The 27,902-nt window shown below is 36.9% G+C and overlaps 4 protein-coding genes and 1 non-coding gene across 11 annotated transcripts in view; 2 read left to right on the top strand and 3 right to left on the bottom strand.

The window, feature by feature from the left end:
• dcaf6 (ddb1 and cul4 associated factor 6) overlaps positions 1 to 7,907 on the bottom strand; it is a 43,989-nt gene extending 36,082 nt beyond the window's left edge. For 3 of the 6 annotated variants that reach the window (XM_030124887.1, XM_030124889.1, XM_030124890.1), the window contains exon 1: positions 7,506 to 7,902. In XM_030124887.1, coding sequence (XP_029980747.1) covers positions 7,506 to 7,593 — 88 coding nt within the window. In that variant the 5' untranslated portion in view covers positions 7,594 to 7,902. Of the gene's footprint in view, positions 1 to 7,505 lie in introns of all 6 variants that reach the window. The other 3 variants (XM_030124885.1, XM_030124886.1, XM_030124891.1) reach the window with 2 other exon arrangements.
• A 699-nt stretch (positions 7,908 to 8,606) lies between these two features.
• mpc2b (mitochondrial pyruvate carrier 2b) lies at positions 8,607 to 14,186 on the top strand. Its single transcript, XM_030124936.1, has 5 exons — positions 8,607 to 8,982; positions 10,879 to 10,919; positions 11,417 to 11,501; positions 11,838 to 11,949; positions 13,048 to 14,186. Exons 1-5 carry the CDS (start codon positions 8,889 to 8,891, stop codon positions 13,097 to 13,099), a joined length of 384 nt encoding a protein of 127 aa, XP_029980796.1. The 5' UTR covers positions 8,607 to 8,888; the 3' UTR covers positions 13,100 to 14,186.
• Positions 14,187 to 15,816: 1,630 nt separating this feature from the next.
• rpl24 (ribosomal protein L24) lies at positions 15,817 to 19,302 on the bottom strand. The gene is made up of 6 exons (XM_030124933.1): positions 19,264 to 19,302; positions 19,062 to 19,137; positions 18,307 to 18,417; positions 16,969 to 17,105; positions 16,176 to 16,239; positions 15,817 to 15,946 (listed from the first exon to the last, which is right to left on the bottom strand). The coding sequence occupies exons 1-6, from the start codon at positions 19,266 to 19,268 to the stop codon at positions 15,866 to 15,868; spliced, it is 474 nt and encodes a 157-aa protein (XP_029980793.1). The 5' UTR covers positions 19,269 to 19,302; the 3' UTR covers positions 15,817 to 15,865.
• LOC115413104 (small nucleolar RNA SNORA23) lies at positions 17,426 to 17,606 on the bottom strand. The gene has a single exon (XR_003934433.1). It is a non-coding gene; the product is annotated as a small nucleolar RNA SNORA23 (small nucleolar RNA).
• Positions 19,303 to 19,635: 333 nt separating the features above from the next.
• Positions 19,636 to 25,314, top strand: cep97 (centrosomal protein 97). Of its 2 annotated transcripts, XM_030124892.1 has the most exons (12): positions 19,636 to 19,907; positions 20,352 to 20,494; positions 20,625 to 20,783; positions 20,882 to 20,983; positions 21,116 to 21,229; positions 21,315 to 21,481; positions 21,574 to 21,738; positions 22,316 to 22,494; positions 22,632 to 22,645; positions 22,691 to 23,340; positions 23,464 to 23,539; positions 24,022 to 25,314. In XM_030124892.1, exons 1-12 carry the CDS (start codon positions 19,871 to 19,873, stop codon positions 24,544 to 24,546), a joined length of 2,331 nt encoding a protein of 776 aa, XP_029980752.1. In that variant the 5' UTR covers positions 19,636 to 19,870; the 3' UTR covers positions 24,547 to 25,314. The 2 variants fall into 2 exon arrangements, with proteins under 2 accessions (XP_029980752.1, XP_029980753.1); XM_030124893.1 differs by lacking the exon at positions 22,632 to 22,645 and having other exon boundaries at positions 19,638 to 19,907; positions 22,689 to 23,340.
• The last annotated feature ends 2,588 nt before the right edge of the window (positions 25,315 to 27,902 follow it).

Below are 27,902 nucleotides of genomic sequence, written 5' to 3'. Positions count from 1 at the left end.
AAGTTAAATGTTATGTAAAATAAAACTACAGTTGCAGGCATTAGTGGTGACCTGCTGAAACAAAAGGAAAGAAACACCGAGACTGTTGCATCGTTTCCAGTGTCAGCCTGAAACTCTGGTGTCATTTGCAGCTCAGACCAGGCACAGTAAATGGTATAAGAGATGAAAGTAAATCAGATTTAATGATATCAGAGGTTGACTTACGGGTGGGTTTTTAATGTTTGATATTTATGTAACAGTTAAGAAAAAGCTGACAGCCGATGTCACACACACTTGCAAGAAATTGAACACACCATCTACCATGTAAGTCAAAGTAACAGCCAAATGTCTGAATAAATCTGGAACTGAATATCAAAAGAATTTATTTCCAAGCAATTATTTTGCCTCAAAATTAAATATAAACTAGGTACCAGACACGATCATAGCCACGTTCTGCTGATGCTAATGGCTGATTCTGCTTCCTATTCTTTAGCAATCAGGGAAAAAAGGCAAAAAAAAAAAATTAAAAGGGAAGAATGGATGGTGTTCATGTTGCATTGTTGATTGTTAAAACCATAAACACCCATGTGGTTTCTTCAACTATGACTCAGAAATAAAAACTTAAAAACAATGCTCTCAAATTTGCTGTGATAATAATTACAAATATTAATTGATATGATATTTGCCATGAAGATATTTTTGGTCACATCATCCAGCCCTAACATCTACTATCAACATTTAATCTGTATTAATTCACCTTCTTCTTTAAACTCTGCTTTGGTTTTCTTTAACTACTCAATGATTCTTGTAGTGTGTTGACCCGTGGGGATCCATGGGTTCTAGATGTGGTAGTATTTAAGCTGTTGTGTATTCATGCATACTGTACCGCATTTGTTCAGCAGTCACCACCAAAGTGTTCTGGGTATAGCAATGTGATTGTAAGGCTATTGTATTCAAAAATTACTAATATCTCCCAAAACACTGATCCTATCAACTTGCCGTTTTTGCTAGTCTGTTCTTTGACCAAAAATACATTAATATGCCAAACTGCAGCACTCAGCTCTTTCTGGATTTTGTGTGAATCTCCAGACACACATACATGCACGCACACAGAGGCCACTTGGCTTTTATAATATAGATATGCAACAATGATCACAAACTACACCCAAACCTACAAACACAAGACTGACAGGAGTTTTAAAACTGGATCAAAACAGTTTCTCATCTCAACTCAAAGCCCAAAGAAATGTGCAGAAACTAAACTGCTAAAACACGCCTTAGTTGACAGGATCTTATTAAGTAAGGGTTTGTATCCTTTCTGTACCTACCTTGCCCACTTTCATAGACTTACTCAGAAATAGTTGAATTTTTTATTCCAAGACAGATACATCCTATGATGCCATATATTGATCTTCTCCAACTATCTAAACCTCCAGATGCTGCTACAGCAGCAGCTGAATTCACCCCCATCTGCCATCACCTTGCAACAGCAATATTTCCTAAAAATCACATAAAAGCTTTTATGTGATTTTATCAACTTATATATCATTCATACATATAATACTTAAACAGTGCCTTTAATACGTATCCAGCTCCATATAATGACCAAACATGACCTGTGACCTGAACTCATTTGAATATCATGTTGGAAAATACAGCAAAATCATTAGGTTTGACTTTTAAAATCTAAAATAACAACATTATTGCCCACCTTGTAAATTATATTGCTTGAAATATGTTAAAGAGACTATAATTATACATAAAATATATCAAGCTTTAGAATCTACGAGGAGGGCAAGACGTTCAGTTTTAAGGCAAACTAAGAAGGTTTAAAAATGATCCATTCCATGTAGAAGTGAATGGAACATCCCAACTGATCACATAAACATGTCTTAATTACAAATGTTTGTTATTATAATCATAAGTATTTGTTGCTTTAATGCAGTGGTTCCCAACCTTTTTTGGCTCATAACCCCATTTTAACATCACAAATTTCTGGCGACCCCAGACATTCATAATGGAGACATTTTTTTGCTAAAATTAATTTGTTTTTGATCATGTAATAATTTGCTGTACTGTGTTGCAAATAAATGTTAATTTCAGACAACATTTAGATTATATAATGTATATTATTATGGACAGAGGCAGAAAAGCCAGGAGACACAAAGTGAGAATTTTATTTCCCTGTGTTCAGTCAGTTCAGCTTGTATTTACAAGGCTGACAATTAATACTGAACAAACAGTAACTCAAACTATGAATTATGAAAGAGCTGCAGCAGCATCTGAAACTGACCACAATGAACATTTGAAAGATAAACAGAACCACAGTGTTTCAGTTTCAGCTTCACAGTTTGTCATGTTTTTTTATTTATTGTGATTGTCTCTGTCAACTCAACATATATTTTTTATTTGTTTTTTTTTTTTTTTTTTTTATCAATTACTAGAAATTTCAGGCGACCCCATTTGAATTCCAGCCAACCCCAGGTGGGGTCCTGACCCCAAGGTTGAAAAACACTGCTTTAATGGAACTCATTCCCAGTTGTGTAAATCATGTCACTATTAATACAAAAGAGTTACATACGTAGTATTACAGACATTATCATGCTAAAAGGGATCCATTTTGGAGATGCTTGATATTGCAGTTTTGCTTCAGCAACTGAGTCATGCATCACTGAACATGGCCCAAAATGATTTTCTAGACATAATTGTGCACACCTATTTTTAAAATAAATCCAAAGTGGGCAAAACGGATAGGAAACCAGAACATGTCCTTTACTGTGAAACACTTCCATTGGTCATGTGATTATCAGAATGAGGCTCAACTCGCCGTGGCATGTTTTATTATATGGGAATACTCAATATGAGCTACTGGAAGAGTCCCACAAAGTCAGATTAGTTGACACATTTACAATTAATAATAGTTTATGAAAATGGAAAATAACACCAGAACTAAAATCAGCCAAATTATAATTTCAAATATCAATATTGGCCCAGACTTTTTGCTGCACACCAAAAAACTAATGTTTTTTAAATTCACTTTTCAAATAATTATCAAATAACAACAAAACCACAATAGCATCTAAGTGCTCCACAAGAGAAACCAAAGTAGAGAAAGCAGTGACAGATACGCTAACATATTTACCCACATGTTATTACTTGTGTTGTAAAATCAGCTATAATATTGTAATTTCAAATCTTGAACGACGAAAACCCATTAAACAATAAAAGAATAATTCTACATCAAACTGCAGAGATAATGGAATCATAATCACCACAGCAGTCTGTGGAATGAATCCGCAAAAAGCTGCGATTTAAAAGGTCCGGTGCTTTGGATTCAGTGAAGAGCTGAGTACAACAAACAAAATGAAAGATGCTACGTTCTTTTATCAGGGTTTTTACCATTAATATATAAGACTTAGATGCAGTGTTTTTGTACAGCATCAGAGTTAGAGAAACAGAAGGAGAGAAGAGTTATGAGCTATATTACAGGGTGGGGAAGCAAAATTTACAATATTTTGAGGCAGGGATTGAAAGACAGTGTATGACCAATTAGTTTATCGAAAGTCATGAGAATTTATTTGCCACAAGAAAATGTCCATAATAGAAAATGTTTTTATTCTATGTGTCCTCCTTCTTTCTCAATAACTGCCTTCACGCGCTTCCTGAAACTTGCGCAAGTGTTCCTCAAATATTCGGTTGACAACTTCTCCCATTCTTCTTTGATAGTATCTTCCAGACTTTCTCGTAATAGTTTTGCTCATAGTCATTCTCTTCTTTACATTATAAACAGTCTTTATGGACACTCCAACTATTTTTGAAATCTCCTTTGGTGTGACGAGTACATTCAGCAAATCACACACTCTTTGACGTTTGCGTTCCTGATGACTCATATGGGCAAAAGTTTCTGAAAAGGTATGGATAATAGTGTTAGGTATGATTATGACATCAATATATGTTTGGTTTCAAAACAATTGACGTAGTGCCTGCTGAGAAAAAACAACTAAATGTTCATTGTAAATTTTGCTTCCCCACCCTGTAGCCTGAATGGATAGTGCTTTTAATGAAAATAAGGTTAATATTATTACCAAATATTGTTCATGAATGAGCAGATTTATTTCATGTTTCTTTGAGGTTTTTCGAAATATCTGACATTTGTGGGTCCAATTATGCAAAAAATAGTCAGCTAACTAAAGTAACCAAGTGGTTTCTTTTTTTCAATTCTTTTCAAATTCCTCAATGACTGAGCACAAAGACACAAATCACAATATTGTCCCCAGTGATATAACATAGAGGTGAACCAACAAGTGAGTTTACAAAGGCTGATATATAAATGATAGTTTGGAACAGGAAAAAGGTGATAGCTGATTAATCACCTGATATCATCCTATCCTAACCCAAACTTCAACACTAAAAATCCAGTATGTGTGTCTGAAATAGACTGCTTTGTTAAAAACACAGTGACTCTTGAACTGAACACAAAGTGAAAGTAATTACTATCTCAATCACTAAACATCAACCTCAAAACAATTAATCAATGAATGTGGTAATGAGTGATTTCTCTCTTTTGAGCTATACATTATTCTACATCAAAGTCAGTATTTCCAATTGAGAAGCCTGACATTAACTATTAGCAACCATCAGCCTTAACTTCACCTAATACTGAGAGTGGGAAAATATCATATCGGTACCAATTACAAGGTTGACCAAGGGAAGGTTAACATCTAGATCAAAAAATACATTTAAAATCACCTCTTGAAGACTTATATATTTTGAAAGTGCATTACTTCTAGTGTCCAGCACAAGTTTTATTTTTTAGGAAAATGTTTTAAAAATACTTAGATAGCATTATATTCAGCATAAATTTATGTTTGCATTCTTTGTCCATCAATGCAATTTAAAGCATGACTTTGATCCTTTTCTATTGGATTGATATTATATTTATGGTAAGCTGTAAAACCTTTTGCTACTCTTTTTACAGTGGTTACAAATATCTAATAAACTGAGATAAATATATGTTAAAATGTATCAAATTAGTCTATTAAGGTATTTGACTTTGTGGATATTATATATGCAATGTATATAAAGATGTACAAACAATTGAAACTTGCAATTATTCTCCCTTGTCCATCCGTTACCAAAACACTTAGAAAAACTCTTGCTATTTTATGCCCTTATATATTGAAAAAATACAAATTGTTTACTGTTTTGCCAAATAGACACCCTAGGGGAGCAAGAAAGATTTGACAGTTTTATGAAAATTGGAACTCCACTTTAAGGCAGGTTTTATAAAGTGGTCAAAAACAGATGTTAATTTTCTGTCCATCCATTACCAAAGGGGTTTTTACTATTTTTAAGCCAGAAAATTAGGTTAAAACATTTTTTTTCAATCACACATCTAAAAGTGCTCATTGTTCCCTGCAAAATGAGGTATCATTCATCTTTCTACCAGAAATAGTTGTGAAAGGGCAAACAAAAATGTAGTAAGGCTGCCCATCTAGTACCACTTGGCCAGCCCCTTAAACTCTAATCTAACATGACCTTTTCACCACATCATGCAACCTCACTGATAATACAGGTTTTGGTACAAAAACAGCTGATGTTGTTAGTTCAAGTAAATATGGTCATATTAAATATTATACTACAGTTACGACAGTTACAAGTGTGAATAAGGTGAATGGGAACTAAAATGGACCCAGAAGTGGCTGTTAATTCAGCAGTTTAGTGTATATATTTGTTTGTTTTCAGCTGAGCAGTGCCCCCATGGTAGTTATCACTGTTTATGTCTGTGTATAAGCCTTATCCAATCATGTAAAACATGATCCAACATCACTATTATTACAGATCTGGTACAAACCCTACTGATACAGAGGAATGTTCTTTTACCTCTGTGCCCGTGCCTCTGTAGGAATTAACAGCCGAACACTACTTGTTGCCCCCTCCCTTTTTGTGCCAAATATATCCTACAAGAGCTGTGGCCCACACATCAACGAGTGGGTCCTCTACACAAACACAATAACAGCTCTGACCGTATCTCAGTCCAGCTAAATACAGCACTGACCGAACCTCTGCGGCACCTGCCCCACCTCAACTGGCTTATAAATCACCATTCAACCACTGTCAGGTGCCATCGCTTTGACACACCAAATAGCAAACGAGTCTTATAAAAGGTCCTGTCGAGCTGTTTGCTGTCAGTGCTGTGCTCTGTTTACACTGTGGTCACTGCTGTTCTGCCAAAACTCAGAGAGACTATCTTTGAAGGAAAGAAAATAGATACTTATACCAAAAAGGGCAGTTTTAATGGTTTCCTGGGTTAAACATATCAAAAACCATATGGAGAATAAAACAAAACAACATATTAATCTCACAGGCCTTGGGAAAACTCAAATGTAATGTCTGGATTAAAGCAGAGTGATAACAGCCAAAAACTGATCATTCTAACCATAAATGCCAAATTTTATTTTCAGTTCAGAGAACGACTTCTGTTCCTGAGTGAAAGCTGAAGACACCAGTTATTTGTGGCTTTGAATTATTCATAAAAGATGCGACAACAGAGAAACTATGTAACATATGTTACAAAACTATGGTAAATACAATGTACCATTAGTGCCTGAGTTTGTGATTTAATGCTTATTTTGTTCATTTTCTTTATTCTGATTCAGTGATGTTAAATTGGAACAAAGTATGTGAATGCAAACCATTTTCTTATTCAAAAAGATGAAAATGGTATAAAGGACCAAGCATGACAAACACTTAACAGCAGAATAGGTCCTAAATCTAGACAGAGTAGAATCAAAACTATTATAATAAATAAAATATTTGTTCAACATAGCACATACATTAAACTGTAGTAAACTTTCAAACTAAATCAACAAAACATGGAAACATGTGAAAGTGCTTTAACTAATAATGGGGGGATAAAAGAGCAAAAAGTCTGCAATTTAAAGGCCCAGATTTAGAAGAGGAATGGAAGTAAACAATCTCTGTTTTGTATTATATACTTTGACAACTAGCAATTAGACTTAAAACAGAATTCTAATACTGTCCACAATAATAGTAAAGTGATTTTTCCTCTATTTTTTTTTTTAAATTAAGTTTGGACAAGCTTCACAGGTCAGTCATGTGGCTATTTTGCTCGTCTTTACATCTTCTTCAATCAAGCATTTCAAACCCACATATTGTCAAAGTGTTTTGCATCCATGCAAATCTGCACGTATGTTGCCATGTCCGTGCACATTACTGGCATCCTTACATGCTGAGAGAACTACGATTTTCGTCCAGCCGTTAGAGACTGTTGATCAAATAAAATCAAGTTTTTGGCTCCCACGTATCTTCTTTTAAATCAAATTTGCAGGCACTAACAGGGTTTGACTTTGCAGCTCAGTTATTTAGATAATGGCTTGGGCAGAAGCTGTCAGTTCATCTGATCCAACACTTCACAGACAGCCTGCAGTGAGCTTTTCCACCTAAAATAATGTTAGTACACATGCCTATGTTATCATTAGCATTCAACACAGTTTTGCTCTTACCTAAATAGTTGGTCCTGATGGTATTAGGCTCGCTGTATCCAATTAAGCGTTTATTTACATCCCAAACCAAGTTGCCAGAGCAGGACATTGTGACCGAGTGTGAATTTTAATTAACAATAACATTGAAACTAAGCTAACCCTTTCCTGTTGATGTCGCCTTTTATTTATCGTCGCTTCGTTTTGCCATGGAACCGAGTTCCTGCTTGTCGAGACAGCGCTAACATTAGCTAGCAACGGTACTGTGCGTTTGCATTGCTGGTAGAAAGCGCCGGTCCTGTCCTGTGTCCACAGTCCCCCGGAGTTTACAGTGACTGCACCCCTGCACTCTAGGCTGCGATCTATCCGTCCAGTGCTAGCATAGCCTGGTTTATTTCTTCATGCAAACAGCGGTCAGCTGTGTCCACACAACGCGATAAAGTACGAGATTTAGCTAAAAGAAAGGTTGCGTTCGTTTTAAAGAACTAGAGAGCTGCGAGGGCGGGAAGGAATGTTATTTTCTGGACATAATTTTTTTCATGAATACAATTACAGTAGGCCAAATTGGTCCCATGTTAAACGGATACCAGATTTTAGAATAAAAATATCAGAAATCCTTACAATCTTTGTTTAAAAAGTATATTTACAAAGACAGTATGATAAGGTAGAAATATATAATTCTACATCATTATTATTATTGCGTCGTTTTATTGCACACTCACACAGAATAATAATAAAGGCAGATCGGAGACGTGCTGATTTGGCGCAGTTATGTTCTGTTTTGGCGGTTTTTGATTTTTCCACTTTGTTATAACAGTTAATAAAGTAGTAAAGTACAGAAATAAAGATAAAACATTGCTACTTATCTATTTGCAAATTGTTTTATAATTCACATTTCATCTTAACATCTTTCGGAAAAGCTCTAAATTTGATAATGCTGTTGACCGCATTTCATCCTAAAACTGAAGTCGTCACTGGGACAACTCGTCTCCGCTCACTTTGGATACGCCAGACTACAATTCTTGTAAACGCAGGTTTCTAAACCAATCATATTGGAGCTCTAGTTAGGTTGGCCAATGAGGATTGAATACACTGCTGACCCCGCCTGCCGGGCGGTAGGTTGCGTCGTCCACAAAGTCACCTCGTTTTGTGTCGGTCAGACAGTTAGCTGAGCTAGCAGAGTTAGCCTGATCACAGGACCAGAGAGGGAAGGTCGAAAGTAGGACAGCAACATCCTCTCTATCCATTAAACTGTACTTTATTGCCCCGACAACGGTACGCAACTAGGCGAAGGCTAAACTCTGCACGCTTTTCAGTCAGTGGCCTTTAAAAAGCCGTTAGCTAGCTAACTTTAGCAGGCTAGCTTCAAATTTCACTGTCTACATTTCCATCTGGACTTTTACAATCATGGCTGCACTGAGAGCGTCCTATCACAGGATTTTGGACAGGATCGAGCATATACTGCCGGCCAAACTGAGACCTTTATACAACCACCCGGCAGGTAACAGAGATATCACCAGCCTCTCTGTCTGCAGGCTGCATGTTTTGGTTTTGATTTCCTTAATTCCACAGAGAGCGACAGATGTGTGCATCTGTCATGGGCATAGAGGTGATGTGGATGCACTGTGACTCCTACAGCAGATACAGTAGGACCTCCTGTGTGGTCCCGGTATGTTCGTTTTATTTTCTGCATGAAAGACCCTAATCTGCGGGGATAACACCAGCTAAGCTCTAGTCAACAACAACAACAACACTGTCTTAAAGAGTTTATGTGCCTGTCTGTCCTGGAACTGTTGTAAGTTTATTGTGGTGTAAAAGTCTGCATTTTAGAGCAGGTGAATTGTGTTGTCAGCTGAACTGACAATAACCAGTTAAGTTCTTGTAAATATCAGCTCATCAGGAGGAACACTGCTGTTGGCATTTACCCAAATAGGTGCACGGAAATTATATGTGACAGTGAAAAGTACTGTAGGAAATAAATGTGCTTACACACTGATAATAATCATGCTTTGATTTCTGCAGATTGATTTGTCAGTTAATTAACTATATGTTTCAGAATTAATTCTAATTCCTTATATGTCCAACTTTTGTGATTAGATATTAAATAGTAATCTGACTTCTGAATTTCTTTTGCTTCTTCATAATGTGAACCTACTTTAGCGATCACACTGTCTGATACAACAGCCCTGTAATAATTCCTGCCCTCATGAGAGTGTTTTTTTTCCATTCATTTGACATCACTGAGGGCAGCACAATACTAGAAACACATCTCAGGTTAACACAGTGTAGTTCAACAGTGCCAGCTTCCAAAATGACCACAAAGTTGAATCAAAATCCTTTAAGACAGTATTGTAACCTTCATGAAGACCGTATTCATGGCAGGGTCATCACTTGAACTGTAGATGCTCTGTTTATTTGTGTACATATGTGTATCCGTCACACACATTCAGTGACATTGATTAAATAAAGGATTACTCAGATTAAGAAGTCACTGGCGTCACTAGTGACAATCTGGTATTTGTTTTGTTGGGTATTTGAATTCTGTCAAGGACAACGTTATGACCAGGTATGAGGGGGCGGCGATAAAGGCCACCTCCCTCAAACATCATTTGCAGTGACAAACGACCTCCTAGTGTTTGGCCTAGAATGTTAGTTTGAGAGTGCGTTAACAGCTGGTTCCAGACCAGCAGCTTTTCTTTTTTTTTTATCATCCCTTACATCTGTGTTCTTTTGTTAATTAAGATAATGTAAGTATTTTCCTTGCTGTGAGGACACACTGGTATCTGTTACACAGATAGTGTCATGTTTTACTCATCAGATTACAAAACCCCTGCTGGATGAGTAGTTACTGTATGTCTAAATAGAAAGGAACACGAGTTGAATAAAACAATATTATCTGATTAAACACAGCCACCAAAATGTCGCAACTATACAATTGTATGATCATGTTTTGTTATTCATTTGTACCATGTTTTTAAAATCCAAATCAATAAAGAGCTAAAGAATTTATTGGAGGTTATCTGTGCAGGATTTTATATTTTTACTGTAAATATTTGCAAAAATAAGTACATGTGCATAAACACCCTATTAATGTACCGTTACAATGTAGATGCCAAGTCAGCAGTGTTTTTATCATGTTGATAAGTAAACAATGTGGAGCCTCTCAGAGTCTGATTTCAGTGGGTTTAACACACAGGTGTCTGAGTATTTATTACACAGATCTTAAGTCTGGACTGTCAATAAATGGGTTTAATCTTTAGACTCTTAAGGAAAAACTTTACTGAGAGGTTAATGTTCAAAGCCATATACATTACAATGGAACTCTGTAAAACACAGTTAAAACATAACCACCAGATTACAAATCTTTTTTTTTTTCTCTTTTTGTTTTTGACTGCAGGCCCAAAAACGGTTTTCTTCTGGGCCCCAATGTTTAAATGGGTAAGTCTATTTTTACACAGACCTGTTTAACTTGTAATAACATATAAAGATGTTAAGGATGAAACCTGTCACTACTGTATGATCATACTGTAACAGTCATTGTGTTTGACATACAGTGAATTAGAAGCTGACTGATTTTGAATTGGCTGATAAGCAGTAGTTTGGGATGGGGGGGAATGCTGATTGCTGATTAATTCACTGATATCCAATCTGAAACTAAGCGCAAGTCTGAATTACAATGATCTTTCACTTTATAAGTAACTGTTCAACTGAACATCTAAGTCAAAGTAATATGTAGCTGAATAAAAAGATCTGAAGTACTAAATATAAAATTCTTAGCCATCAGCCAACTGATGTTAAACTGAACATTAAACTACCCATGAAAAGTCTGAATGATTTTTTTTTTTTTTTTCCTTTTTTGAGCTACTGTATTATTAATCAGAGCAGCAGACTCTCCTCGGCAGGTTGACAGTAACTTAGTATGTTCTTTTTTTCAGGGTCTGGTTTTCGCTGGATTGGCTGATATGACTCGACCAGCAGAAAAACTCAGCACCTCCCAGTCTGGAGTGCTGACAGCCACAGGTGAGATCAGGTTTAAGTTTTACCTGTATTAAAACATTTTCTTTTTGGTGCCACATGATAATGACTTTTGGAGCCAATTTGATAAGGTATGTTAAGTTGTAAAATTCACCAGGGTAAAAATTAAATTCTCTTGTTTATATTGTTGAGTGTTCAGGGAGAATTCTACCTATATGTGGCAAAGGTTGTATGATGCTTCATCTTTTGCAATATGTTTCTTCAAACAAATCTTATCTGTTACTCTTCTACTAAAACATAGACTCTGTTCTCATGAACAGCTGCTGGTTTACCATTAAAGTGTGCATAACCTTCGCTCTTGTCATTTTCCTTCTCCTCCAGGTCTGATCTGGTCCAGATATTCGCTGGTCATTATCCCGAAAAACTGGAACCTCTTTGCCGTCAACTTCTTTGTTGGCAGTGCAGGAGCCTCCCAGCTCTATAGGATTTGGAGGTTTGTGTTGAACTCATAGCAGATCATTTCCTTTCGGTGCCAGAATTTTTTTTTTTTTTTTTTATATATATAAAATTTTGAAATGAAGATTTCAAAAAGCTGTCTGTTTCATTCAGTTGTGCTGCTTGTTGCAATATTGCAACTTTGGTACTTAAAGGGTTAACTAACCAGTCTGTGTTTACTACCAATTAACTGACTGTATCTGATTCATGTGCACATAATACACATTGTTTTAAGTCTAGGCAGCAAGATAATAGAGTTATAGGTTTAGTGCTTTACAGTTGACACATTAGGCTACAGGTTGCGGCAAATGTGTAACCTACAGAAGTATTCTTTTATGTGGTAAATCTAAACTCCATGACCGTTCGTTTATAAGCTCATGTTAAGCTTATCCTTCATCATTTTCAGGATATGTGGCTTATTTGAAACACATGGAAATGTGGTTATTTTTACATGATAAACACCAGTGGTTACATGATCTGGCTCTTTAATCTCACGTCCCTGTGACTGTTAGTCAAACCTTACATTTATTTTAGTAGATACTAGTGCTGGTTGAATTTTGTTTAAAATAGAAAAACATAGGACCTGTAAAATGCCCACCTTAAATACTTATTTATTACACATTGCATCATGACAATATTGGTCAATGTAGGACAAATTGCAGGTTTTCCACATGTTTGTCGGTCTAATTGTAGCTGTAGAAAATGAGGTCACATTATCAGATTGGGCTGCCAGCAAAGGGAGACAAAAGGGACAGGACGTATTAAAATCGTCTTTGACTTTGACCAGTCTCAGCTGTCACTGTGTAAGATAAAGCAGCAGATGATGATGAAATAGATAAGAAAAAACCAATGCAAAACTGTGCCATTGCTCCTTTTTTTGCAGTATTTGTGTTGTCATTTAACTGAAGCTGCATCAGTGTCCTGTTTCTTTTGCAGTTGTTAGATTTCTCAAAATAACGACATAAAATTTGTTCAGGTTTCTGTGCAGGACACTTCAAAACTTGATAACCAGGATACTCAAGTCCATGTAAATGTTAGATGAAGCAGTTATCTTGATGAGAATAATTTTTGTAAACGTCACTCTGAACTCTTTCAGGTACCACCAGGACCAGAAGGCACAAGAAGCCAAGGCGGCTGCAGAGTCCTGAGTGCTTTTCTGTTGCCAACGCTCCACTTTGGTGGACTCAAAGGGAGACTGCATCGGGCATGAACCTGCCCCTTCTAATCATCATCATCATCATCATCTCCACCTCATCAAAGTCGTCTCCGTAACATCCATGCCATAGTCATTATTTTACCACACCAAGCCTGTTTGCCCTGTTGGAAATGTGCACTTCTCCTTAAGTTTCCAATTTCCTCAGGGCATTTTAAAAAAAAATAAAATAAAAAGGATAAAGTTAAGGACGTTTTTTTAACTGTAGTCAACACAAACTCAAGAATGGTTGTCATCAGCGCACAATAATACTTGTTCAGCAAGTTGTATGATTGTACATTAATTTAAGTTCATGCTTTATATCTCATGCACTAGTTGGGAAGTTTTTTGCTTTTTCCATCATCATTTTTCGAGTGTAGCAATCAGTACCTCATGCAATAATTTCCCAAACATGTAAATCTTGGATGTGTGTTGAACGTGGTTTAAGGAATGTTTTCCCAATGAATTTAAGACAGGTTTTGTCACTTTTATCATTTCCGTACTTATTTATAATTTGGTTCCAGCCACAGCATCTGTTTCTCTTATAATTAAATCAGTATTGATAACGTACCAATTTCTTCCATTTACATTTTTTTTTACAAATGGCTTTAACACGTACTGTGTGTGAACAAATCCTGATTTATAAATCGACGTTCTAACTTGAATGAAATTTTTCTTGTCATCAGAAATGTACAGGCAGAAGCTGTTATTTTTGGTTCTTAATATTTATACCAATGCCACTTATTTAACCTGTGCAGCTGTTTGTTGTTACCCAAGAGTCGACCATCAGACTTTTATCGCAACCTTGCTGTTAAATGCCTCTTTGTTCTTAGAAAGGTGTTGTATATTTTCTGTAAGACTACTTTCTTTAACATGTTCTCACTGTAATTATACATTTTAATCACGTTTTACTATTTTATCAATAATTGGAGTGATGACGTAAATTATTTCTGAACCTGCTGAATGAAAAAAAATGGCATCTTGAGAGTTGATTTGTGGTGACTCTGTGGCAAAGTGATGCTAATAAATCCTTTTAACACCAACAAAACATTGTGGAGTTTACAGACACAGAAGGGCCGATGCTACAGAATGAAAGATCAGCCGGTTAATGGTTAAGACTGAGCCTCTGATAACTTTATCAGTCGGGAGAGAAAACATCTGGGAAATATAGGATCCAAAATACTAAGACAGTCAGGGATTATGTAATATTTCTAATCACAATTTGTGAGATTTTCTGTGTAAAGAGTTCAGAAAAAGGAGCAATGTTACAAGTTGATAAACTCGTCAGCTCAGACCACAGTGAACTCCAGGTAAATCAGTGATTTTAGATTTGTAACTTGGTGTAATGAGGAAAAACGTTTCTTCCTCTGTGTTGGCAGAGTCAAGTCTTCAAAAAAACAAATTGGTCCAGATTTGGGTAGTTCAAGTAACAGGGTTCATACACATTTTTCAAGTTCAAATTCAAGCACTTTTAAGGATCATTTTCATTTTCTTTCCCGGCACAGCACCTTAAAAAATGTAGATCTACAAAAATACATATACTCATGATTATTTTTCTCACTTTTTTATCACAATGATGTACATTGTATTGTGCTATAAACATCTAAAATGATGTTGTATAATAGCAAAACATTTAGAAATTAATGGAGAACAGAACGTTTTATCCAAAAAAAAAGGGAAGCTACTCGGTGTTCTTCAGATACACTCACACCGAGACTAAGATCAAGATAAAAATGAAGCAGGATTCTACCTGAGAGCACTCACTAATTTTCTTTTTTGGCATAAAGTTTAATTTTTCAAAATGTATCATCTCTCTGTAAGAAGCTTTGGTTAAAACTGAAAGTACTTCAACTAAAATTCAAGCACTTTTCAGACCTTAAACACACAACTTTGAAATTCAAACATATTCAAGGATTTCAAGCACCCATATGAACCCTGAAGTGTTTTTAAATCCTGATCTGAATGTGAAGATGCAAGAAAAGGAGAAAACCATCATTTTTCATCAACATATTATGAAATGTTATGCCTGTAAAACCTTTCAATAGGCTCAAGGAAAAAATTACAACTTTTAGAATCACATTGTGCATTATGGCAAAAATAAACAGGTATTCGAAGAAAGTCGTTTTACACCCAGTACCTCCCACTGAGGTTTGGATGTGTACAAGTCACCTGTTGTTTTATTAGTTTATAAATGTAATAATCAGCAAAACATGCTTAAAGACTCAAAGATCAACTACTCAGACAACTATCATAGCATCTTATTTCTCAAAACATTAGCTGTGTAATTGTTAGAATAAATGTATGACATCTGAAATACAGCATAGCTGAGTAGTAAAATCAATAACTGATGCAGGTACAAACTTCTTTTCTAGCTCATGTAACCTCATAATAGGTAAACTGGTACAGCTTTAGATTTGTGTCTGTAGATACAGCCAACACAGCCACTGTTACCAACACAAAATGTCCTCTTACCAACTGGGTCCACAGGGTAAAGCAGCACCGTCGAGACGAGGAAGTGTTAAAATTCCACTCAACTTTGCTAATCCGGTCACATATCACCAAGTCACACCGCATCAACCTGACACTGAACTCACTCAGCAGTCAGCCTAACCTCATGTAGAGTATTAAAAACACCTTCAGAGTCTGGAGTTTAATGAGACGGTATGAACACCATTTCTGGTTTAACAAAATTTTATTCACACCCATAAACAAGAAGCCAGGTTTAGCGTTTTCCACCAACACGGGGTGCAGCCATCTTCACAGGCTTGGCGACCTTGGGTTTCTGCGCAGTCTTGGCAGCGGTCTACAAAAGAAAAAAAAATTATGTTACAACTTATAAGGACAGTGACTGTTGTAAAATATCAAGGTGCACAAAGAACTAAGTCCGTAAAAGCCTGAAATAGTCTAACACACAGTGCTTCAAAAACCAGGAAACTTCAGTGTATTTTTTAATATTTTAAGGTTATAATACTCAAAGAATATTAAGAATATCTGATGAAAACTCCTCTATTCTGCACAATCTGAGGTCATACCTTTGCACTGGGAGCAGCGGGCTTCTTGGCCGCCTGCTTTGCCTTCTTGGCCTCCTTGGCAGCCCTAAGAGGAAAAAAGTACAAGCACTCAGTTAACAGGTAAGACTGGACATTATGGATAAAACCTAGTCATCGTTAAGCCATCGTGTAAATGAATAGTGACAGTAAGTTTCCAGGGTAAAAGTACCTAGAAGAGAAAAAAACATGAATAATACAAGCAAAAGGCAATTTGTCTTCAGGCACTTATGCAAAATATTTATACAAATTAATTACAGCCACAAAGCTGATCCTCCATTAGCGGTGCTCTCTAATGTCTTCATACAGCCAAAGGCATTCAATTGTTATTTTACAAACAGTTAATAAATTATCTTGACATATAGTTTTGGAAACAATGACATCCGAGTGCCTAAGTTAACCTCGGACTTTGAGGATGAGAACAAATTTTTGGATCCCACTGCTCTCTTATGCAATGTCTTTCAGAGGATCATGTTTACAATCTGCTCAATGAGATTTAGTACTAATGTTATGCCAAACACCTGCTAAACTCTAAATATTACAATGCCATATCACATGTACACTAATAATGATAGCCTAGTGAGCAAGACCTTTTTTTTTTCTTTTTTTAAAAATATGAGACATTTAAATCAGTGATCCTGCTAATTAATTCTCAAATTTATTTTTAACTTGTGTTAAATTAAGAAATATATGACGAGCGTATAGTTTGGGCAACAAAGGTCCTCAGTGACAGTCGTGGCCTCCTGCATCTGTAGATGTACCAGATTTGTGTGTTTACCTGATGGCCTGCTCTCTCTGGGCTTTGCGGACCTCTGGCTTCTGGTTCCTCTTGGCCATGATCTCAGCCAGGGAGGCCCCAGTGATGGCCCTCTGGAACTTAACTGCGCGGCGGGTACGCTTCTTTGTCACCTCTTCCTGTTAAAATGCAAGAGGAAAACACCACATTTATTTCGAGTACCAATTCCAAAGTCTGATTTACAGACACAACATGTAACTTGAGGGCAAAGAGGAACTAATGTTCCTGTACATCTCCATACAATGGTTGTTAACGTCTCAATTATGGCTTTCAGGATTCTTAAAACTTATATTTACAATGGACCTTCAAACAGGCTAATTGTTTCCAGGAAAGGTTAAGACTGAATAATACACTTTAGAACACAAGGAATCCCCAATATGTTTAGAAAGTATCACCTATGGCAGAATAACTGTGCTATCAGAGGACACTGACACTGGCATTATGTTGGAGAGTTTGGAGGCTGACCAATGGTGAGAAGTCAAGAAAGACATCAAGGGCCAGTACTATGATCTCCTTCTGCTCTATGGCTGCAAGTGAGGAGTGAGCACCGCTGCACAGGCTACAAAACGTAGTCTGGCAACAATACATAACATGGACCGACACCACGCACACCATCCACCTGCAGCCAAACTAGTATCAATGAGCTAATTTCAGACCAGATGCAGAGTTCTTTACCATGCGCTAAGTGTTACTGCCAACACAGTTCTGTAATTCAAATGTTTTCTGAACCTTTCAACAAGTTTAGTTTAAGACATCACGACTGTTTTATAGATGTAATTTAAGACCTTTTCACAACTCAAATTGGGACTGGATTCTCCTAGACTGGTGGCTCCTTATGTGAATAAACACCAGGAGTTGAGAAAGGTCGGTAACTTGTGTTTTCCCAGAGGGCCTATCCAACTGATAACGTAATGCCCCATGTGCCCACCTCATCTTGTTCAAGGTGTAGCAGATTTTTAAATTCACTAAAGTTATACAGACCTCAATCAAGTATTTTAATGCATATCAAAATTGTACCCAAAACCCTAACACTTAGATTTTGGGATTTTAGTTTATGTAAGGACCCAGGCAATCCCCAAAGCATTTGCACAGCAAACGTAAACAGCATAAAAAGAGGAAAAAAAAAAAAACATTAAAAAACCCACACACAATGGCCAAAACACCACCACAAATAACCGTTAGAGCAGCTTACTTTAAAAATACATACTGTTCACTCATGTCATTCCACTAAGTGTTAGGCTGAAAGCCTCACTAGTATCTCAAATATCAGTTTAGGTAGTTTATTTCATGGCTATACATCTTATTCAATCCAGTACTTACAGACTGGCCCTTCTTGTGCTTGCGTCTGTAAAGCACAGTCCAGTTGATCTGTCTAGGATTCCTCTTGGCCAGGAAGGCGGACTCGCACTTGGCATTCAAAAATTGGAACACCTGAAGAAGATACGATAGTTCAAGATAAATATATTGTTATGACAAAATCAGAATCATCCACTGAACCATTACGACCTGAGTAACAAGCTTATGGTGAGCATTATTTAAACTGCAAAATCTTTTCAAACAAACCCGCCAAATGACACGTTTAAAAAAACAGTCTGCCAGGAGAAAACTGTGCATTACATCATAAAATGAAATCAACACATTTTCAGAGCTAAGACTGACTAACACTTCAGCCAGTCTATACACCATCAATGAATGTTGCTTTCATCTGGGCGTTTGGCGCAATTACAATTTTCAGATTCACTAATTATTCGTAGTACAAGCTGTTAAGATTTCTAGAAATCAAGTGAATAACAGGTCATTACACTAAAGCACCTAAGACTAGAGTCAGTATCAGTGCCAAACAACGCTTGGATGCCAAGTAAGCTAGAAGCCTGTGCTAAAAGCTAAGCTAGCATTAGCAAGTTGATCAGGGTTGAGTGTAACGAACCGAGCCTACGAGTGTGTTTACCATGTTACAAACGTACAATTCGTTTCACAGACAATGATAACACAACTTTAATCCAGTTACATATCATTCACTGCATGTCTACCGGCAAAGGGAACAGAACCCGGCATGGGAATAAGCCAATGGTTACCTTTCCGTCTATCCTGGCGTATCGGCGGCCATGGCCGGGGTATATTTTATACCCGCTGAAACTGCACAACTCGACCCTGAAAATGACAAATATCAAGCATCACTGAAAGAAAGGGTACCAACATTACGCTTAATGGCAATAGTATTGTTTTGGGTGTTATTTAAATGTAAAGATGACATTGGATAATATTCCGTAAACTCACTTCATGATGGCTACGAGAGGGCACAAAACCGGAAAGAACGATGACGGAAGCGGAAACGGAATTGGAACTACAAATCTATGTTTGTAAAATATAACCAGAGGATAGTTTTCGTTTAGTTTACATTTTTTATGTTATCTGTGCAACATGTATATATGTGAATTATTTCCTATTGTAAAAATATACCACTAAAATTACATCTTACTTCGGCCAATCTTTAGCTACAAATATGACAACATGACGTTTGCCTAGCAAGCGGGGCAGGAACAAGGATGAACCGTAATTTCAACCTTAATAATGAAATGATAAAGCGATTATTTATGCACCAAGCCAAAAATAGCCGTTTTTGCCTGATTTTAATACAGCAACCACTCGCGGTTTTTAGCAATACTAGCGCGACGCAGACGGCGACAAGTTTGTAGTTTTTTCAAGCTACAAATACACCGTTCGTCAGAGAGCGAGGTCACTCATTCAAACTACATTTCCCCAAACCCCCGTGGTTACGTTTTGAACCATTTAGCGACTGGCAGGCAAAGGAGGCTTCTTGTCTTTCACACTAACGTAACATTACTGACTGCAGCTAACAGTGTTCAATAACTGCAGCGACAAGATGGGTGTATCGGATTTACAGTTTGATACAAATGCTGGTAAGTGTGGCGCATACAACGATGAGTCATTTATTTAGGCATAGCTCTACGTAGTAACATTAACCTAGCTAACTTTACCATCTCGTGTTAGCTATTAACCTTAGTGAGATTATCTCGCATCCAGTGAGTCAGAGGGTACACATCAAAACATCCTGTCAGACTCATAAATGATGATAGATTTTAACAAAACACATATTACAAAGCAGATATGTTAATTTAGCTCAATTCTTATGGCTATTTTACCTGGTGACTATTTCAGATCATGTCGATAGGTATTACATGAGGTTGTATTTCATTTTTTTCTTCCCTATTAATCTACATTTAATTTTCAGTCTGATGCATGTTAGTCTCCACGACCAAAACAGCGATAAAGCCTGATTAAACTTTAAGCACAGTGGCACAGGACAACACCATTTGTTACACTCGTCACTTTCATCCTTCCAGGACCTGTGGTGGATCTTTCTGCCCAGGGTTTGCAAAAACTGGATCCCAACTTCACCTGCTCTGAGGACACTCACACCCTCATCCTGGACCGAAACCACATAATGAAGCTGGATCATATGGAAAGGAATCCAGGCCTCCAGCAGGTGGACTATTTTTTTCTGTTGTGTTCACTTTACTTACAGGTTTATACCATTGTTACAGGTGATGTGGTGTATAACCTGTATAACTGTGTGCTGCATCCTTGAATATATTTTGTGGTGTTTTCCCCTCTAGCTTTCTGTGGCCAGTAACCGCTTGGTAAGAATGATGGGTGTATCTCGGCTTACAGAGTTAAGAGTCCTCAATCTTCCCAATAATAGTATTGGTTATATTGAAGGACTAAGAGATATGCCTCACCTCAAATGGCTCAACCTGTCTGGTAACAATATAAAGGTGAGGAGAAGAAATATTCTCATGTACTATTTCAGGTGGCTTTATTCTTTTTCACTTTACATATGATGCATTTTACCTGTTTGCACTATTTTACGCAGGTCATTGAACAGCTAAACAACTGTGTTTCCCTTCAACACCTGGATCTGTCAGACAACAACATATCTGTCATTGGTGATTTGACTAAACTGGTGGCATTAAAGGTGAATGCATGGGGATCTGGGGTACAAACTTGGTTTATAAATATACAAAGTGGGGAGATTTTTTTTTTTTTTTTTTTTTTTGCAAAATTGTCTCTTTTTGTATTTTTAACTAATTTGATTTTAATTTTGCAGACACTTTTACTACATGGAAATAGCATTACAACACTTCGTACAGTTCCTGCGCACCTACCTGCACATTTATCCATTCTCTCCCTGGCAGAAAATGAGATTAGGGATCTAAATGAGGTAAATATAAATTTTCTTGCAGCACTAATCTCGGGTTAAGTTTTATAGAAGCTTATTATGATTTTTTTTTCTGGCCATTCTGTAGGTGTCTTACCTAGCACCTCTACATGAGTTGGAGCAACTGTCCATAATGAGCAATCCTTGTGTTATGGCTACACCCTCATTACCAGGATTTGATTATCGACCATACATCATGAGTTGGAGCTTAAGTCTTAAGGTCCTGGATGGTTATGTAGTGTCACAGAAAGAAGGGTCTGTATATTTCTTTTCTGTTAGTTTGTAAATTAAAATAACTCCATGAGACTTATCATAAATTGTCTTCTATGTATTTGTTACAATTATAGTCTCAAAGCAGAGTGGCTGTACAGTCAGGGTAAAGGACGGTCATATCGGCCGGGGCAGCATGTTCAGCTGGTTCAATACCTGGCTACTGTTTGCCCTCTGACGTCATCGCCGGCTCTGGAGACAGCTGAAGATGCCAAGCTGGAGAAGATCCTGAGTAAGCAAAGGTATTATTGTGAAAACTTCAAATACATTGCAGTATTGTTGTCTGTGTGAACAGTGTCATCACTTTTAGGAGGGAGTTTGGTTGTTTTTTTTTCTTTGTTTTTTTTTTTCTTCATGTTTTTTGTGGTCAAGATGCAACATTTAGAAGGCGCTTATTTTTTAGGTTTTGTTGTAATTCCTATTCATAAGAAAATAAGTAGCCACCTCTACTTGCAGTGTGTCTTTCAGAAACTCAGACAAGTAGAGAGCCTACGTCTGTTTCAGTATGGATAGTAGCATAATTGCTGAAAATATTTTTTTGTCTTTAAGAAATGCTAAAAGCAAATCCAAACCCAAGCCAAAAATCTAAATGTTGTATCTACCAAAATAATGAATCCCCCCACCCTCTACACTTTCACTCATCATGAATTCAGTGGGGTTCAAGTGCCCCTATAGTTCACACTCTGATTGCAGCATCAAAGCATGACACTGTTCTATCAGCCGTTACCTTCTGGAAATGTGATCCCTCTGTACATTCCTGTTAGTGGAAAATATTAAGCTGGATGACCTCAAGCTTGTACTGACATTGTTGCCTCTCAGGTTTCACCAGAAGCAACTGTTGGAGGAGAGCCGGGGAGGTTGTCCCAGCCCTCCTCGTCCAACCCAATTGGATGTGGAAAAACACAGTCCATCACATGTAGCCTCACAAGAGGGAGCTAGAGAGATGAAGAAAACCACAGCACCTGCATCAGCTGCTGCTCAGTCGGCCCAGGATAAAGGTAAGAAGCCATTTTTATCCTCCTGTGGAACACTTTCCTTATCTTAGAATTAAACCTAATTCCTAGTGTGATATTTATATTCTGCTTTAGTGACATGACACTGTGCATCTGTCTAAGAAATCCTTGCTTTTCAACAGAACATGTGAAGGAGAGTTGTTTTGGTGATTTTGTTTGTCTGTTTGGTGTGTTTATAGAACCAGTTGTGCAGTTCAATACCTGGGTGAGCTGCGATGGATCACAAACATCACTACCAGTGATTCATAGCCCAAGACTTGGAGAGGAGCACATGTATTTGGAGGATGTGCAGACAGATGAGGACAAACTCAGTAGCAGTATGCTTTCATCAGGGTCCACCTTTATCCCCTTCACATCTGACATCGAGCCACAACCAGGCCACTCTGACAGCGAGGATGAGACGGAAACATTTGAACCAGATTCTTTGGCTCCGAAGTGCCCACCACAGAAGAAGAAGCACAACACTCAGAAAGAAGATTTTTCACCTTCATCAGATAAACAAAACAGGGTGACTTTGGAGCAAGAGGTCATTTCTGCTGCAGGTCTTCATAGCAGTAGTGCAGTTAGAGTTTGCACACTGCAAAATGAAATCGAAACATCATCTGAGGGTGAAATAGCAGAGAGAAGTGAAGCTCCCAAGCAGGAAGAAGCTGTTAACTCTGTCACAAACTCGAATTTAGATAAGGCAGAGACAGCAGCAGTTATAATACAGTCATGGTGGAGGGGTCAGTATACTCGATGTCACCACCCCATGGCCAGAGAGGTGCGCAGTGAAATCCGGCTGCGGAGGATGCAAGACCACATTGTCTTCCTCTCTGAAAAGCTGGACAGGTGATTGACTGACCACCAGCATGAAATAACTTTATGTTATGTTACTCTACTGGGAGAAATAATCACACACATGCTTTGCAATAATCACAAGCAGAATCTATAAAAAGTGTGGTTTTCTTGCAGGGTGCAGCAGCAGTATGAGGAAGAAAGGTTACAAAGGATGGTTCAGGAGGAAGCTGTGAAGTTTTTGTGGAAACAGGTCAGCACATTCACTTCAGCACTGCTATTTTGGGGTTATACATTATATAGTGGTCTCCTGATTCTTTCCTTTCCATTAAAACAGCTTTTGGAAGGTTATAATTCCTAAAAGTGTTTCTGATTTGTTATATAGACTAAAGGTGGATGACAACACTGCTTTATTGGAAAAGGGAATGTTTGTGTTGCATTTGATAGATTTTTGTAGCATGACATAACATAAAAAACTAATGAAAATGATAATTAAAATTAACACAGATGAGCCAGATGAAACAAATCAACTTTTTTGAAAAGTATTTGGGTGTCTGTGTGCATTGATAACTATACTTCATGATCTGTGCCGTGACAAGCTGCAGAAGAGTGATGTTTTCACTTCATTTTTTTTGGGGAGCTGTTAGATCATCCACCTTTATATACGACCTTTGACTTCTCAGAATGAAATGGCTGCTGAGTAGATTTTACAAACGTCCTCTGCTCTTCTTCTAGCTCCAGTCTATGCAGCAGTGGAAACAGTCTGTGGAGCAGCAGCTAGCTACCATTAGCCGACCCCCTCAGATCTCACCTTTGAGATCACATGAGGTTGCAGTGGCTGTTGCATCCAGTACCACAAACCCAGCAAGTACTGACGTCTCCTTCCCAGACTCCGGTTTCCAGTCGTCCACTGAGCAGCAGGGTGCGCAAGAGGACAGCTTCCTAAGCAGCGGCACTGCAGACTCTTTGAAAACCGTGCGTGCCCTGAGCCCCGCCCATGGAGGTGATGGCGTGGACAGCTCAGACTGCAGCCTGCTGGAGCAGTACCTCTCCTCTGTGCAGCAGAGGGAAGAGGAAGCTGAAGACGGAATGAGTGATAGAACAGAAACACCACAGCCATCCTCACCAAACACAAAAGCAAAGTCCAACTCCCCTCTAAACAAGGCTGTAGACAAACAGTCAGATGAACAAAGAACTGTGGAAAACACTGCAGGCGAGTCTGAGATCCTGCACAGAAAAGACACTAGTGGGTGTATATAAACTGACTGTGACTGATGTAGAGATATGTGGCCTACACTCATCTTGACTACAGACCAAGAACTCCAGTAACAGTACACTTAATTTCCTTTTACTGAAGCACTAGGTAGTTAACTGATGCCAAGACAGCACTGAAACATAATAAGTTACTTTGAATGTACTGTATCTTAATCTTATTTATGAGTCACTACTTAGATCTATACTGTTATTAAATTAACATTTCCTGTTTGTGTAAAGAGGGGACAATGATGACCAAGCATGTTTAAGCTAACTGTCGTCATTGATGTCCACACCGTTAAACACACATCATATCCTGCAGTGCTAGAGTAGGACAGGAGTCAAACATAGTGCAGCTATAACCATATGACCATACCATACATTATGCAACAATTAGGCAGAGAAAAAAAAATTAAAGCCTTAGTTTTTACAAGTTGTTTTTTTTTTTGTGACGTGGGTTAAGAGAAATGTTGCACATTTGTCCTCTTAAAAATATGTAAATAAATCTCCTATTATTGTTTTCCAGATATTCTATTTTGGTTTTCTTGCAACTGTGTGGTGAACTGTTTTAGGCACTAACAATACTCATTTTTATTATCAGTTGTATTTTTCTGGAATACAATGAATTCAAACATATTGGTCAATATTGAGACCAGCAATATCTCATTTACACTCAGGTGTGTATGTTTTCTATTTATATCAAGCAGAGAGGCATATCTCCAATTACTATTGGTACAATGAATAGTTAACCATTGAAGATGTGGATAACAGGCACACTCAGATTTTTTTAAGTAGAAATACCACAGTGTAGAAGTATAGTTACAAGTCATAACCCTACTAAAGTAAATACAAAAGCAGTAGCGTTAAATTATACTTTAACATTGACTATGAAAAGAAGTGCAAAATGAATAGATAATACTGGATTGTAATTGTAGTGCATTAATGTGTTCATCTGTAATGCTGCTGGTAATGGCTCATTTTAATAACTGTATACACTCCTGCACTTCTGGTAAACGTAATCCACAATAATACATAATCATTTGAGCTGATTTCATATGTAAATTTTTCCTATCATTGTTACACAAAGGCTCAGCACTCAATTGGTATATTGTCTTTCCACAGCCTCTAAAGTCAAATTAGGAAAAAAGTAAAAACTGATAAGTTCTCTACAACATTTTTCTATGAATTATACATTCACTAAGTCATACTTTAGATCTCTTCAATACTGTTTAACCAAAGTTATGTTGTGCTTGATTTTATGGTACAGAAAAATGTTTACGTTTACTTCACATACAGTCAGTTGTGAGGATATTTTTGCAATATACATGTTATATATATATATATATATATATATATATATATATATATATATATATATATATATATATATTTAAAAATATTGTAATGATCAAAATGATGGGAAAATGCACATCACATACATTTAGCAAATCAAATTACACACTGATGATGCCTGAGTAGCTGGTGAAAATTGATCGTAGTAAATGCAGTTGAGCAAAAAGGACATTTACATCTAAAGTGTACAGACCAAAAATAAAACTTGTGGTGAAGTACTAGAACCTCAAAGTTGTCTTTAAGTCCAGTACTTTGTTAAATGTATGTCAAAATGTTCAATAACTTTTGAACTCCTATGCTTAAAAAGTCTGGTAAAAGTTCCTCAGCTCAGCTTTTCAGAGATACATACAGTCTTGTGCAAAAGCCTAAGGCCACCTTTAGCTTTGTTGGTTTGCAGGGTTGAAATGAGCATACATAGTTATTTCTCATTCCCTTTTCTTTGTATACAACAAGAAAATATGTGGACAGCCCAAAAAGACACACAAAAACCTGAATTAAATGGTTTCTAAGGGTTAAAATCACATTTCAGTGTGACGCCTGACCCCATGACAAGAAACAGCAAAAACAGAGTCATCTGTCATGTGTTGAATGAAACCTGGTATAAAACATCAGAAAATGAATGACATACATCTCATGTCACAACAAAATTAAGTACAAAGGGAGGTCACACTAAATACCGCAAACACAAACCAGGTGAATCTTGTGAAGCGATTTTGGTGAAAATTCAATACAATGGTATTGTGGACAGTTTCTCCTGTCTGACTCTACACATCTGACACTGCTTTTCCTTTTGTAGCTTCACCTTTCTTTTGTTAAGTGCAAAGGGAGGTCATGCTAAATACTTCTTCTTTGGTTTATAGAAGCTGTTTTTTGCTCTGAAACCGTTGTTTTTACTGCTGTACATACTTCACATATTTGCAGATTGTAGCTCAATACAGATACTCAGAAATACATGTGGTCATTATAACTTTACTAAACCAACAAACCTAATGTTGGCCTAGGATGTTTGAACAGTACTGTAGGTCTTATTTGGATGTTCAGATGCTCTATAGTGAATGTATTGGAACCTAACATTGCCCTGCATTGATTAATCATAATCTAATAAAATAATAATAAAATATTAATAAAAATAATAAATAATGTTGATTGGAGCCAATAAATGGCTTAGAAAAGATTAGACAGTAATTTAATTGGAAGCCTAAGACATCTACTGCATGTTCTACTTTCATAAACAAAGAATTACAAATTAATTCATTCTCAAAGCAAATGTAAAATATTGACTTTAAATGGACCAAATGAAATGGAGGTTTTGAATCATTTGTTTGACTATATAAATACTTTAGAAAACTAAATAAATCAGTACAGATCAAAAGTAGCCATATGTTTCTTAACCCATAGAGACCCAAACAGCCAACGGTGACACAAACCATCTACAGATATAAACTGTTTGATAGCTGTTGATCCATTTATCCTATCAATCCATATAAATAATTGGTGTAAAATACAGTTATTCATCTTTTTATGATCATCAGATATGATCCATTTGGATGTTCAGAGGCTCTGTAGTTATTGTGGAAACACTGTCATCTTCTACAACAGGGGTGTCAAACTCATTTTAGTTAAGGGGCCACATTCAGCTAAATTTGATCTGAAGTGGGCCAAATCAGTAAAATAATAACATAATAATATATAAATAATGTCAACTCCAAACTTTTCTTGATATTTTACAGTGAAAAAAGTAAAATTAAACAATGAAAATGTTTACATCTATAAACTGTCCTTTCAAACAATGTGAATTACTTGAACAAACTGAAAGAATCAGTGTAATTTAAAAAATATTCTGCCTCAGTTTATCATTTCCACATGTTCATTCTAGCGTACAGATCACAGTGGATCTACAAATACACACAACATTTAGTATCAGACAATGTTGTTAAAATTGCACTTATTTTTCTTAAGACATATCCGGTTCTTCACATTTGTTCAGATTATTCAAATTTTTTTTGTGA

The sequence above is a fragment of the Sphaeramia orbicularis genome, chromosome 21, assembly GCF_902148855.1.
Source record: "Sphaeramia orbicularis chromosome 21, fSphaOr1.1, whole genome shotgun sequence".
Lineage (NCBI taxonomy): Eukaryota > Metazoa > Chordata > Actinopteri > Kurtiformes > Apogonidae > Sphaeramia > Sphaeramia orbicularis.
This window is presented reverse-complemented; position numbering and strand designations above follow the sequence as displayed.

Bases quoted from the DNA above. Each gene is read 5' to 3' on its own strand.
- mpc2b (XM_030124936.1), top strand. From the start codon at position 8,889: ATGGCTGCACTGAGAGCGTCCTATCACAGGATTTTGGACAGGATCGAG. The intron at 10,920-11,416 runs GTAAGTCTATTT...TCTTTTTTTCAG, and splicing joins GGGCCCCAATGTTTAAATGG to GGTCTGGTTTTCGCTGGATT. The intron at 11,950-13,047 runs GTTTGTGTTGAA...GAACTCTTTCAG, and splicing joins CAGCTCTATAGGATTTGGAG to GTACCACCAGGACCAGAAGG.
- cep97 (XM_030124892.1), top strand. From the start codon at position 19,871: ATGGGTGTATCGGATTTACAGTTTGATACAAATGCTG. The intron at 20,495-20,624 runs GTGGACTATTTT...TTTCCCCTCTAG, and splicing joins GGAATCCAGGCCTCCAGCAG to CTTTCTGTGGCCAGTAACCG. The intron at 20,984-21,115 runs GTGAATGCATGG...TTAATTTTGCAG, and splicing joins CTAAACTGGTGGCATTAAAG to ACACTTTTACTACATGGAAA.
- rpl24 (XM_030124933.1), bottom strand. The intron at 18,418-19,061 runs GTAACCATTGGC...TATCTTCTTCAG, and splicing joins ACGCCAGGATAGACGGAAAG to GTGTTCCAATTTTTGAATGC. The intron at 15,947-16,175 runs GTATGACCTCAG...TTTCTTTTGTAG, and splicing joins CCGCTGCTCCCAGTGCAAAG to ACCGCTGCCAAGACTGCGCA.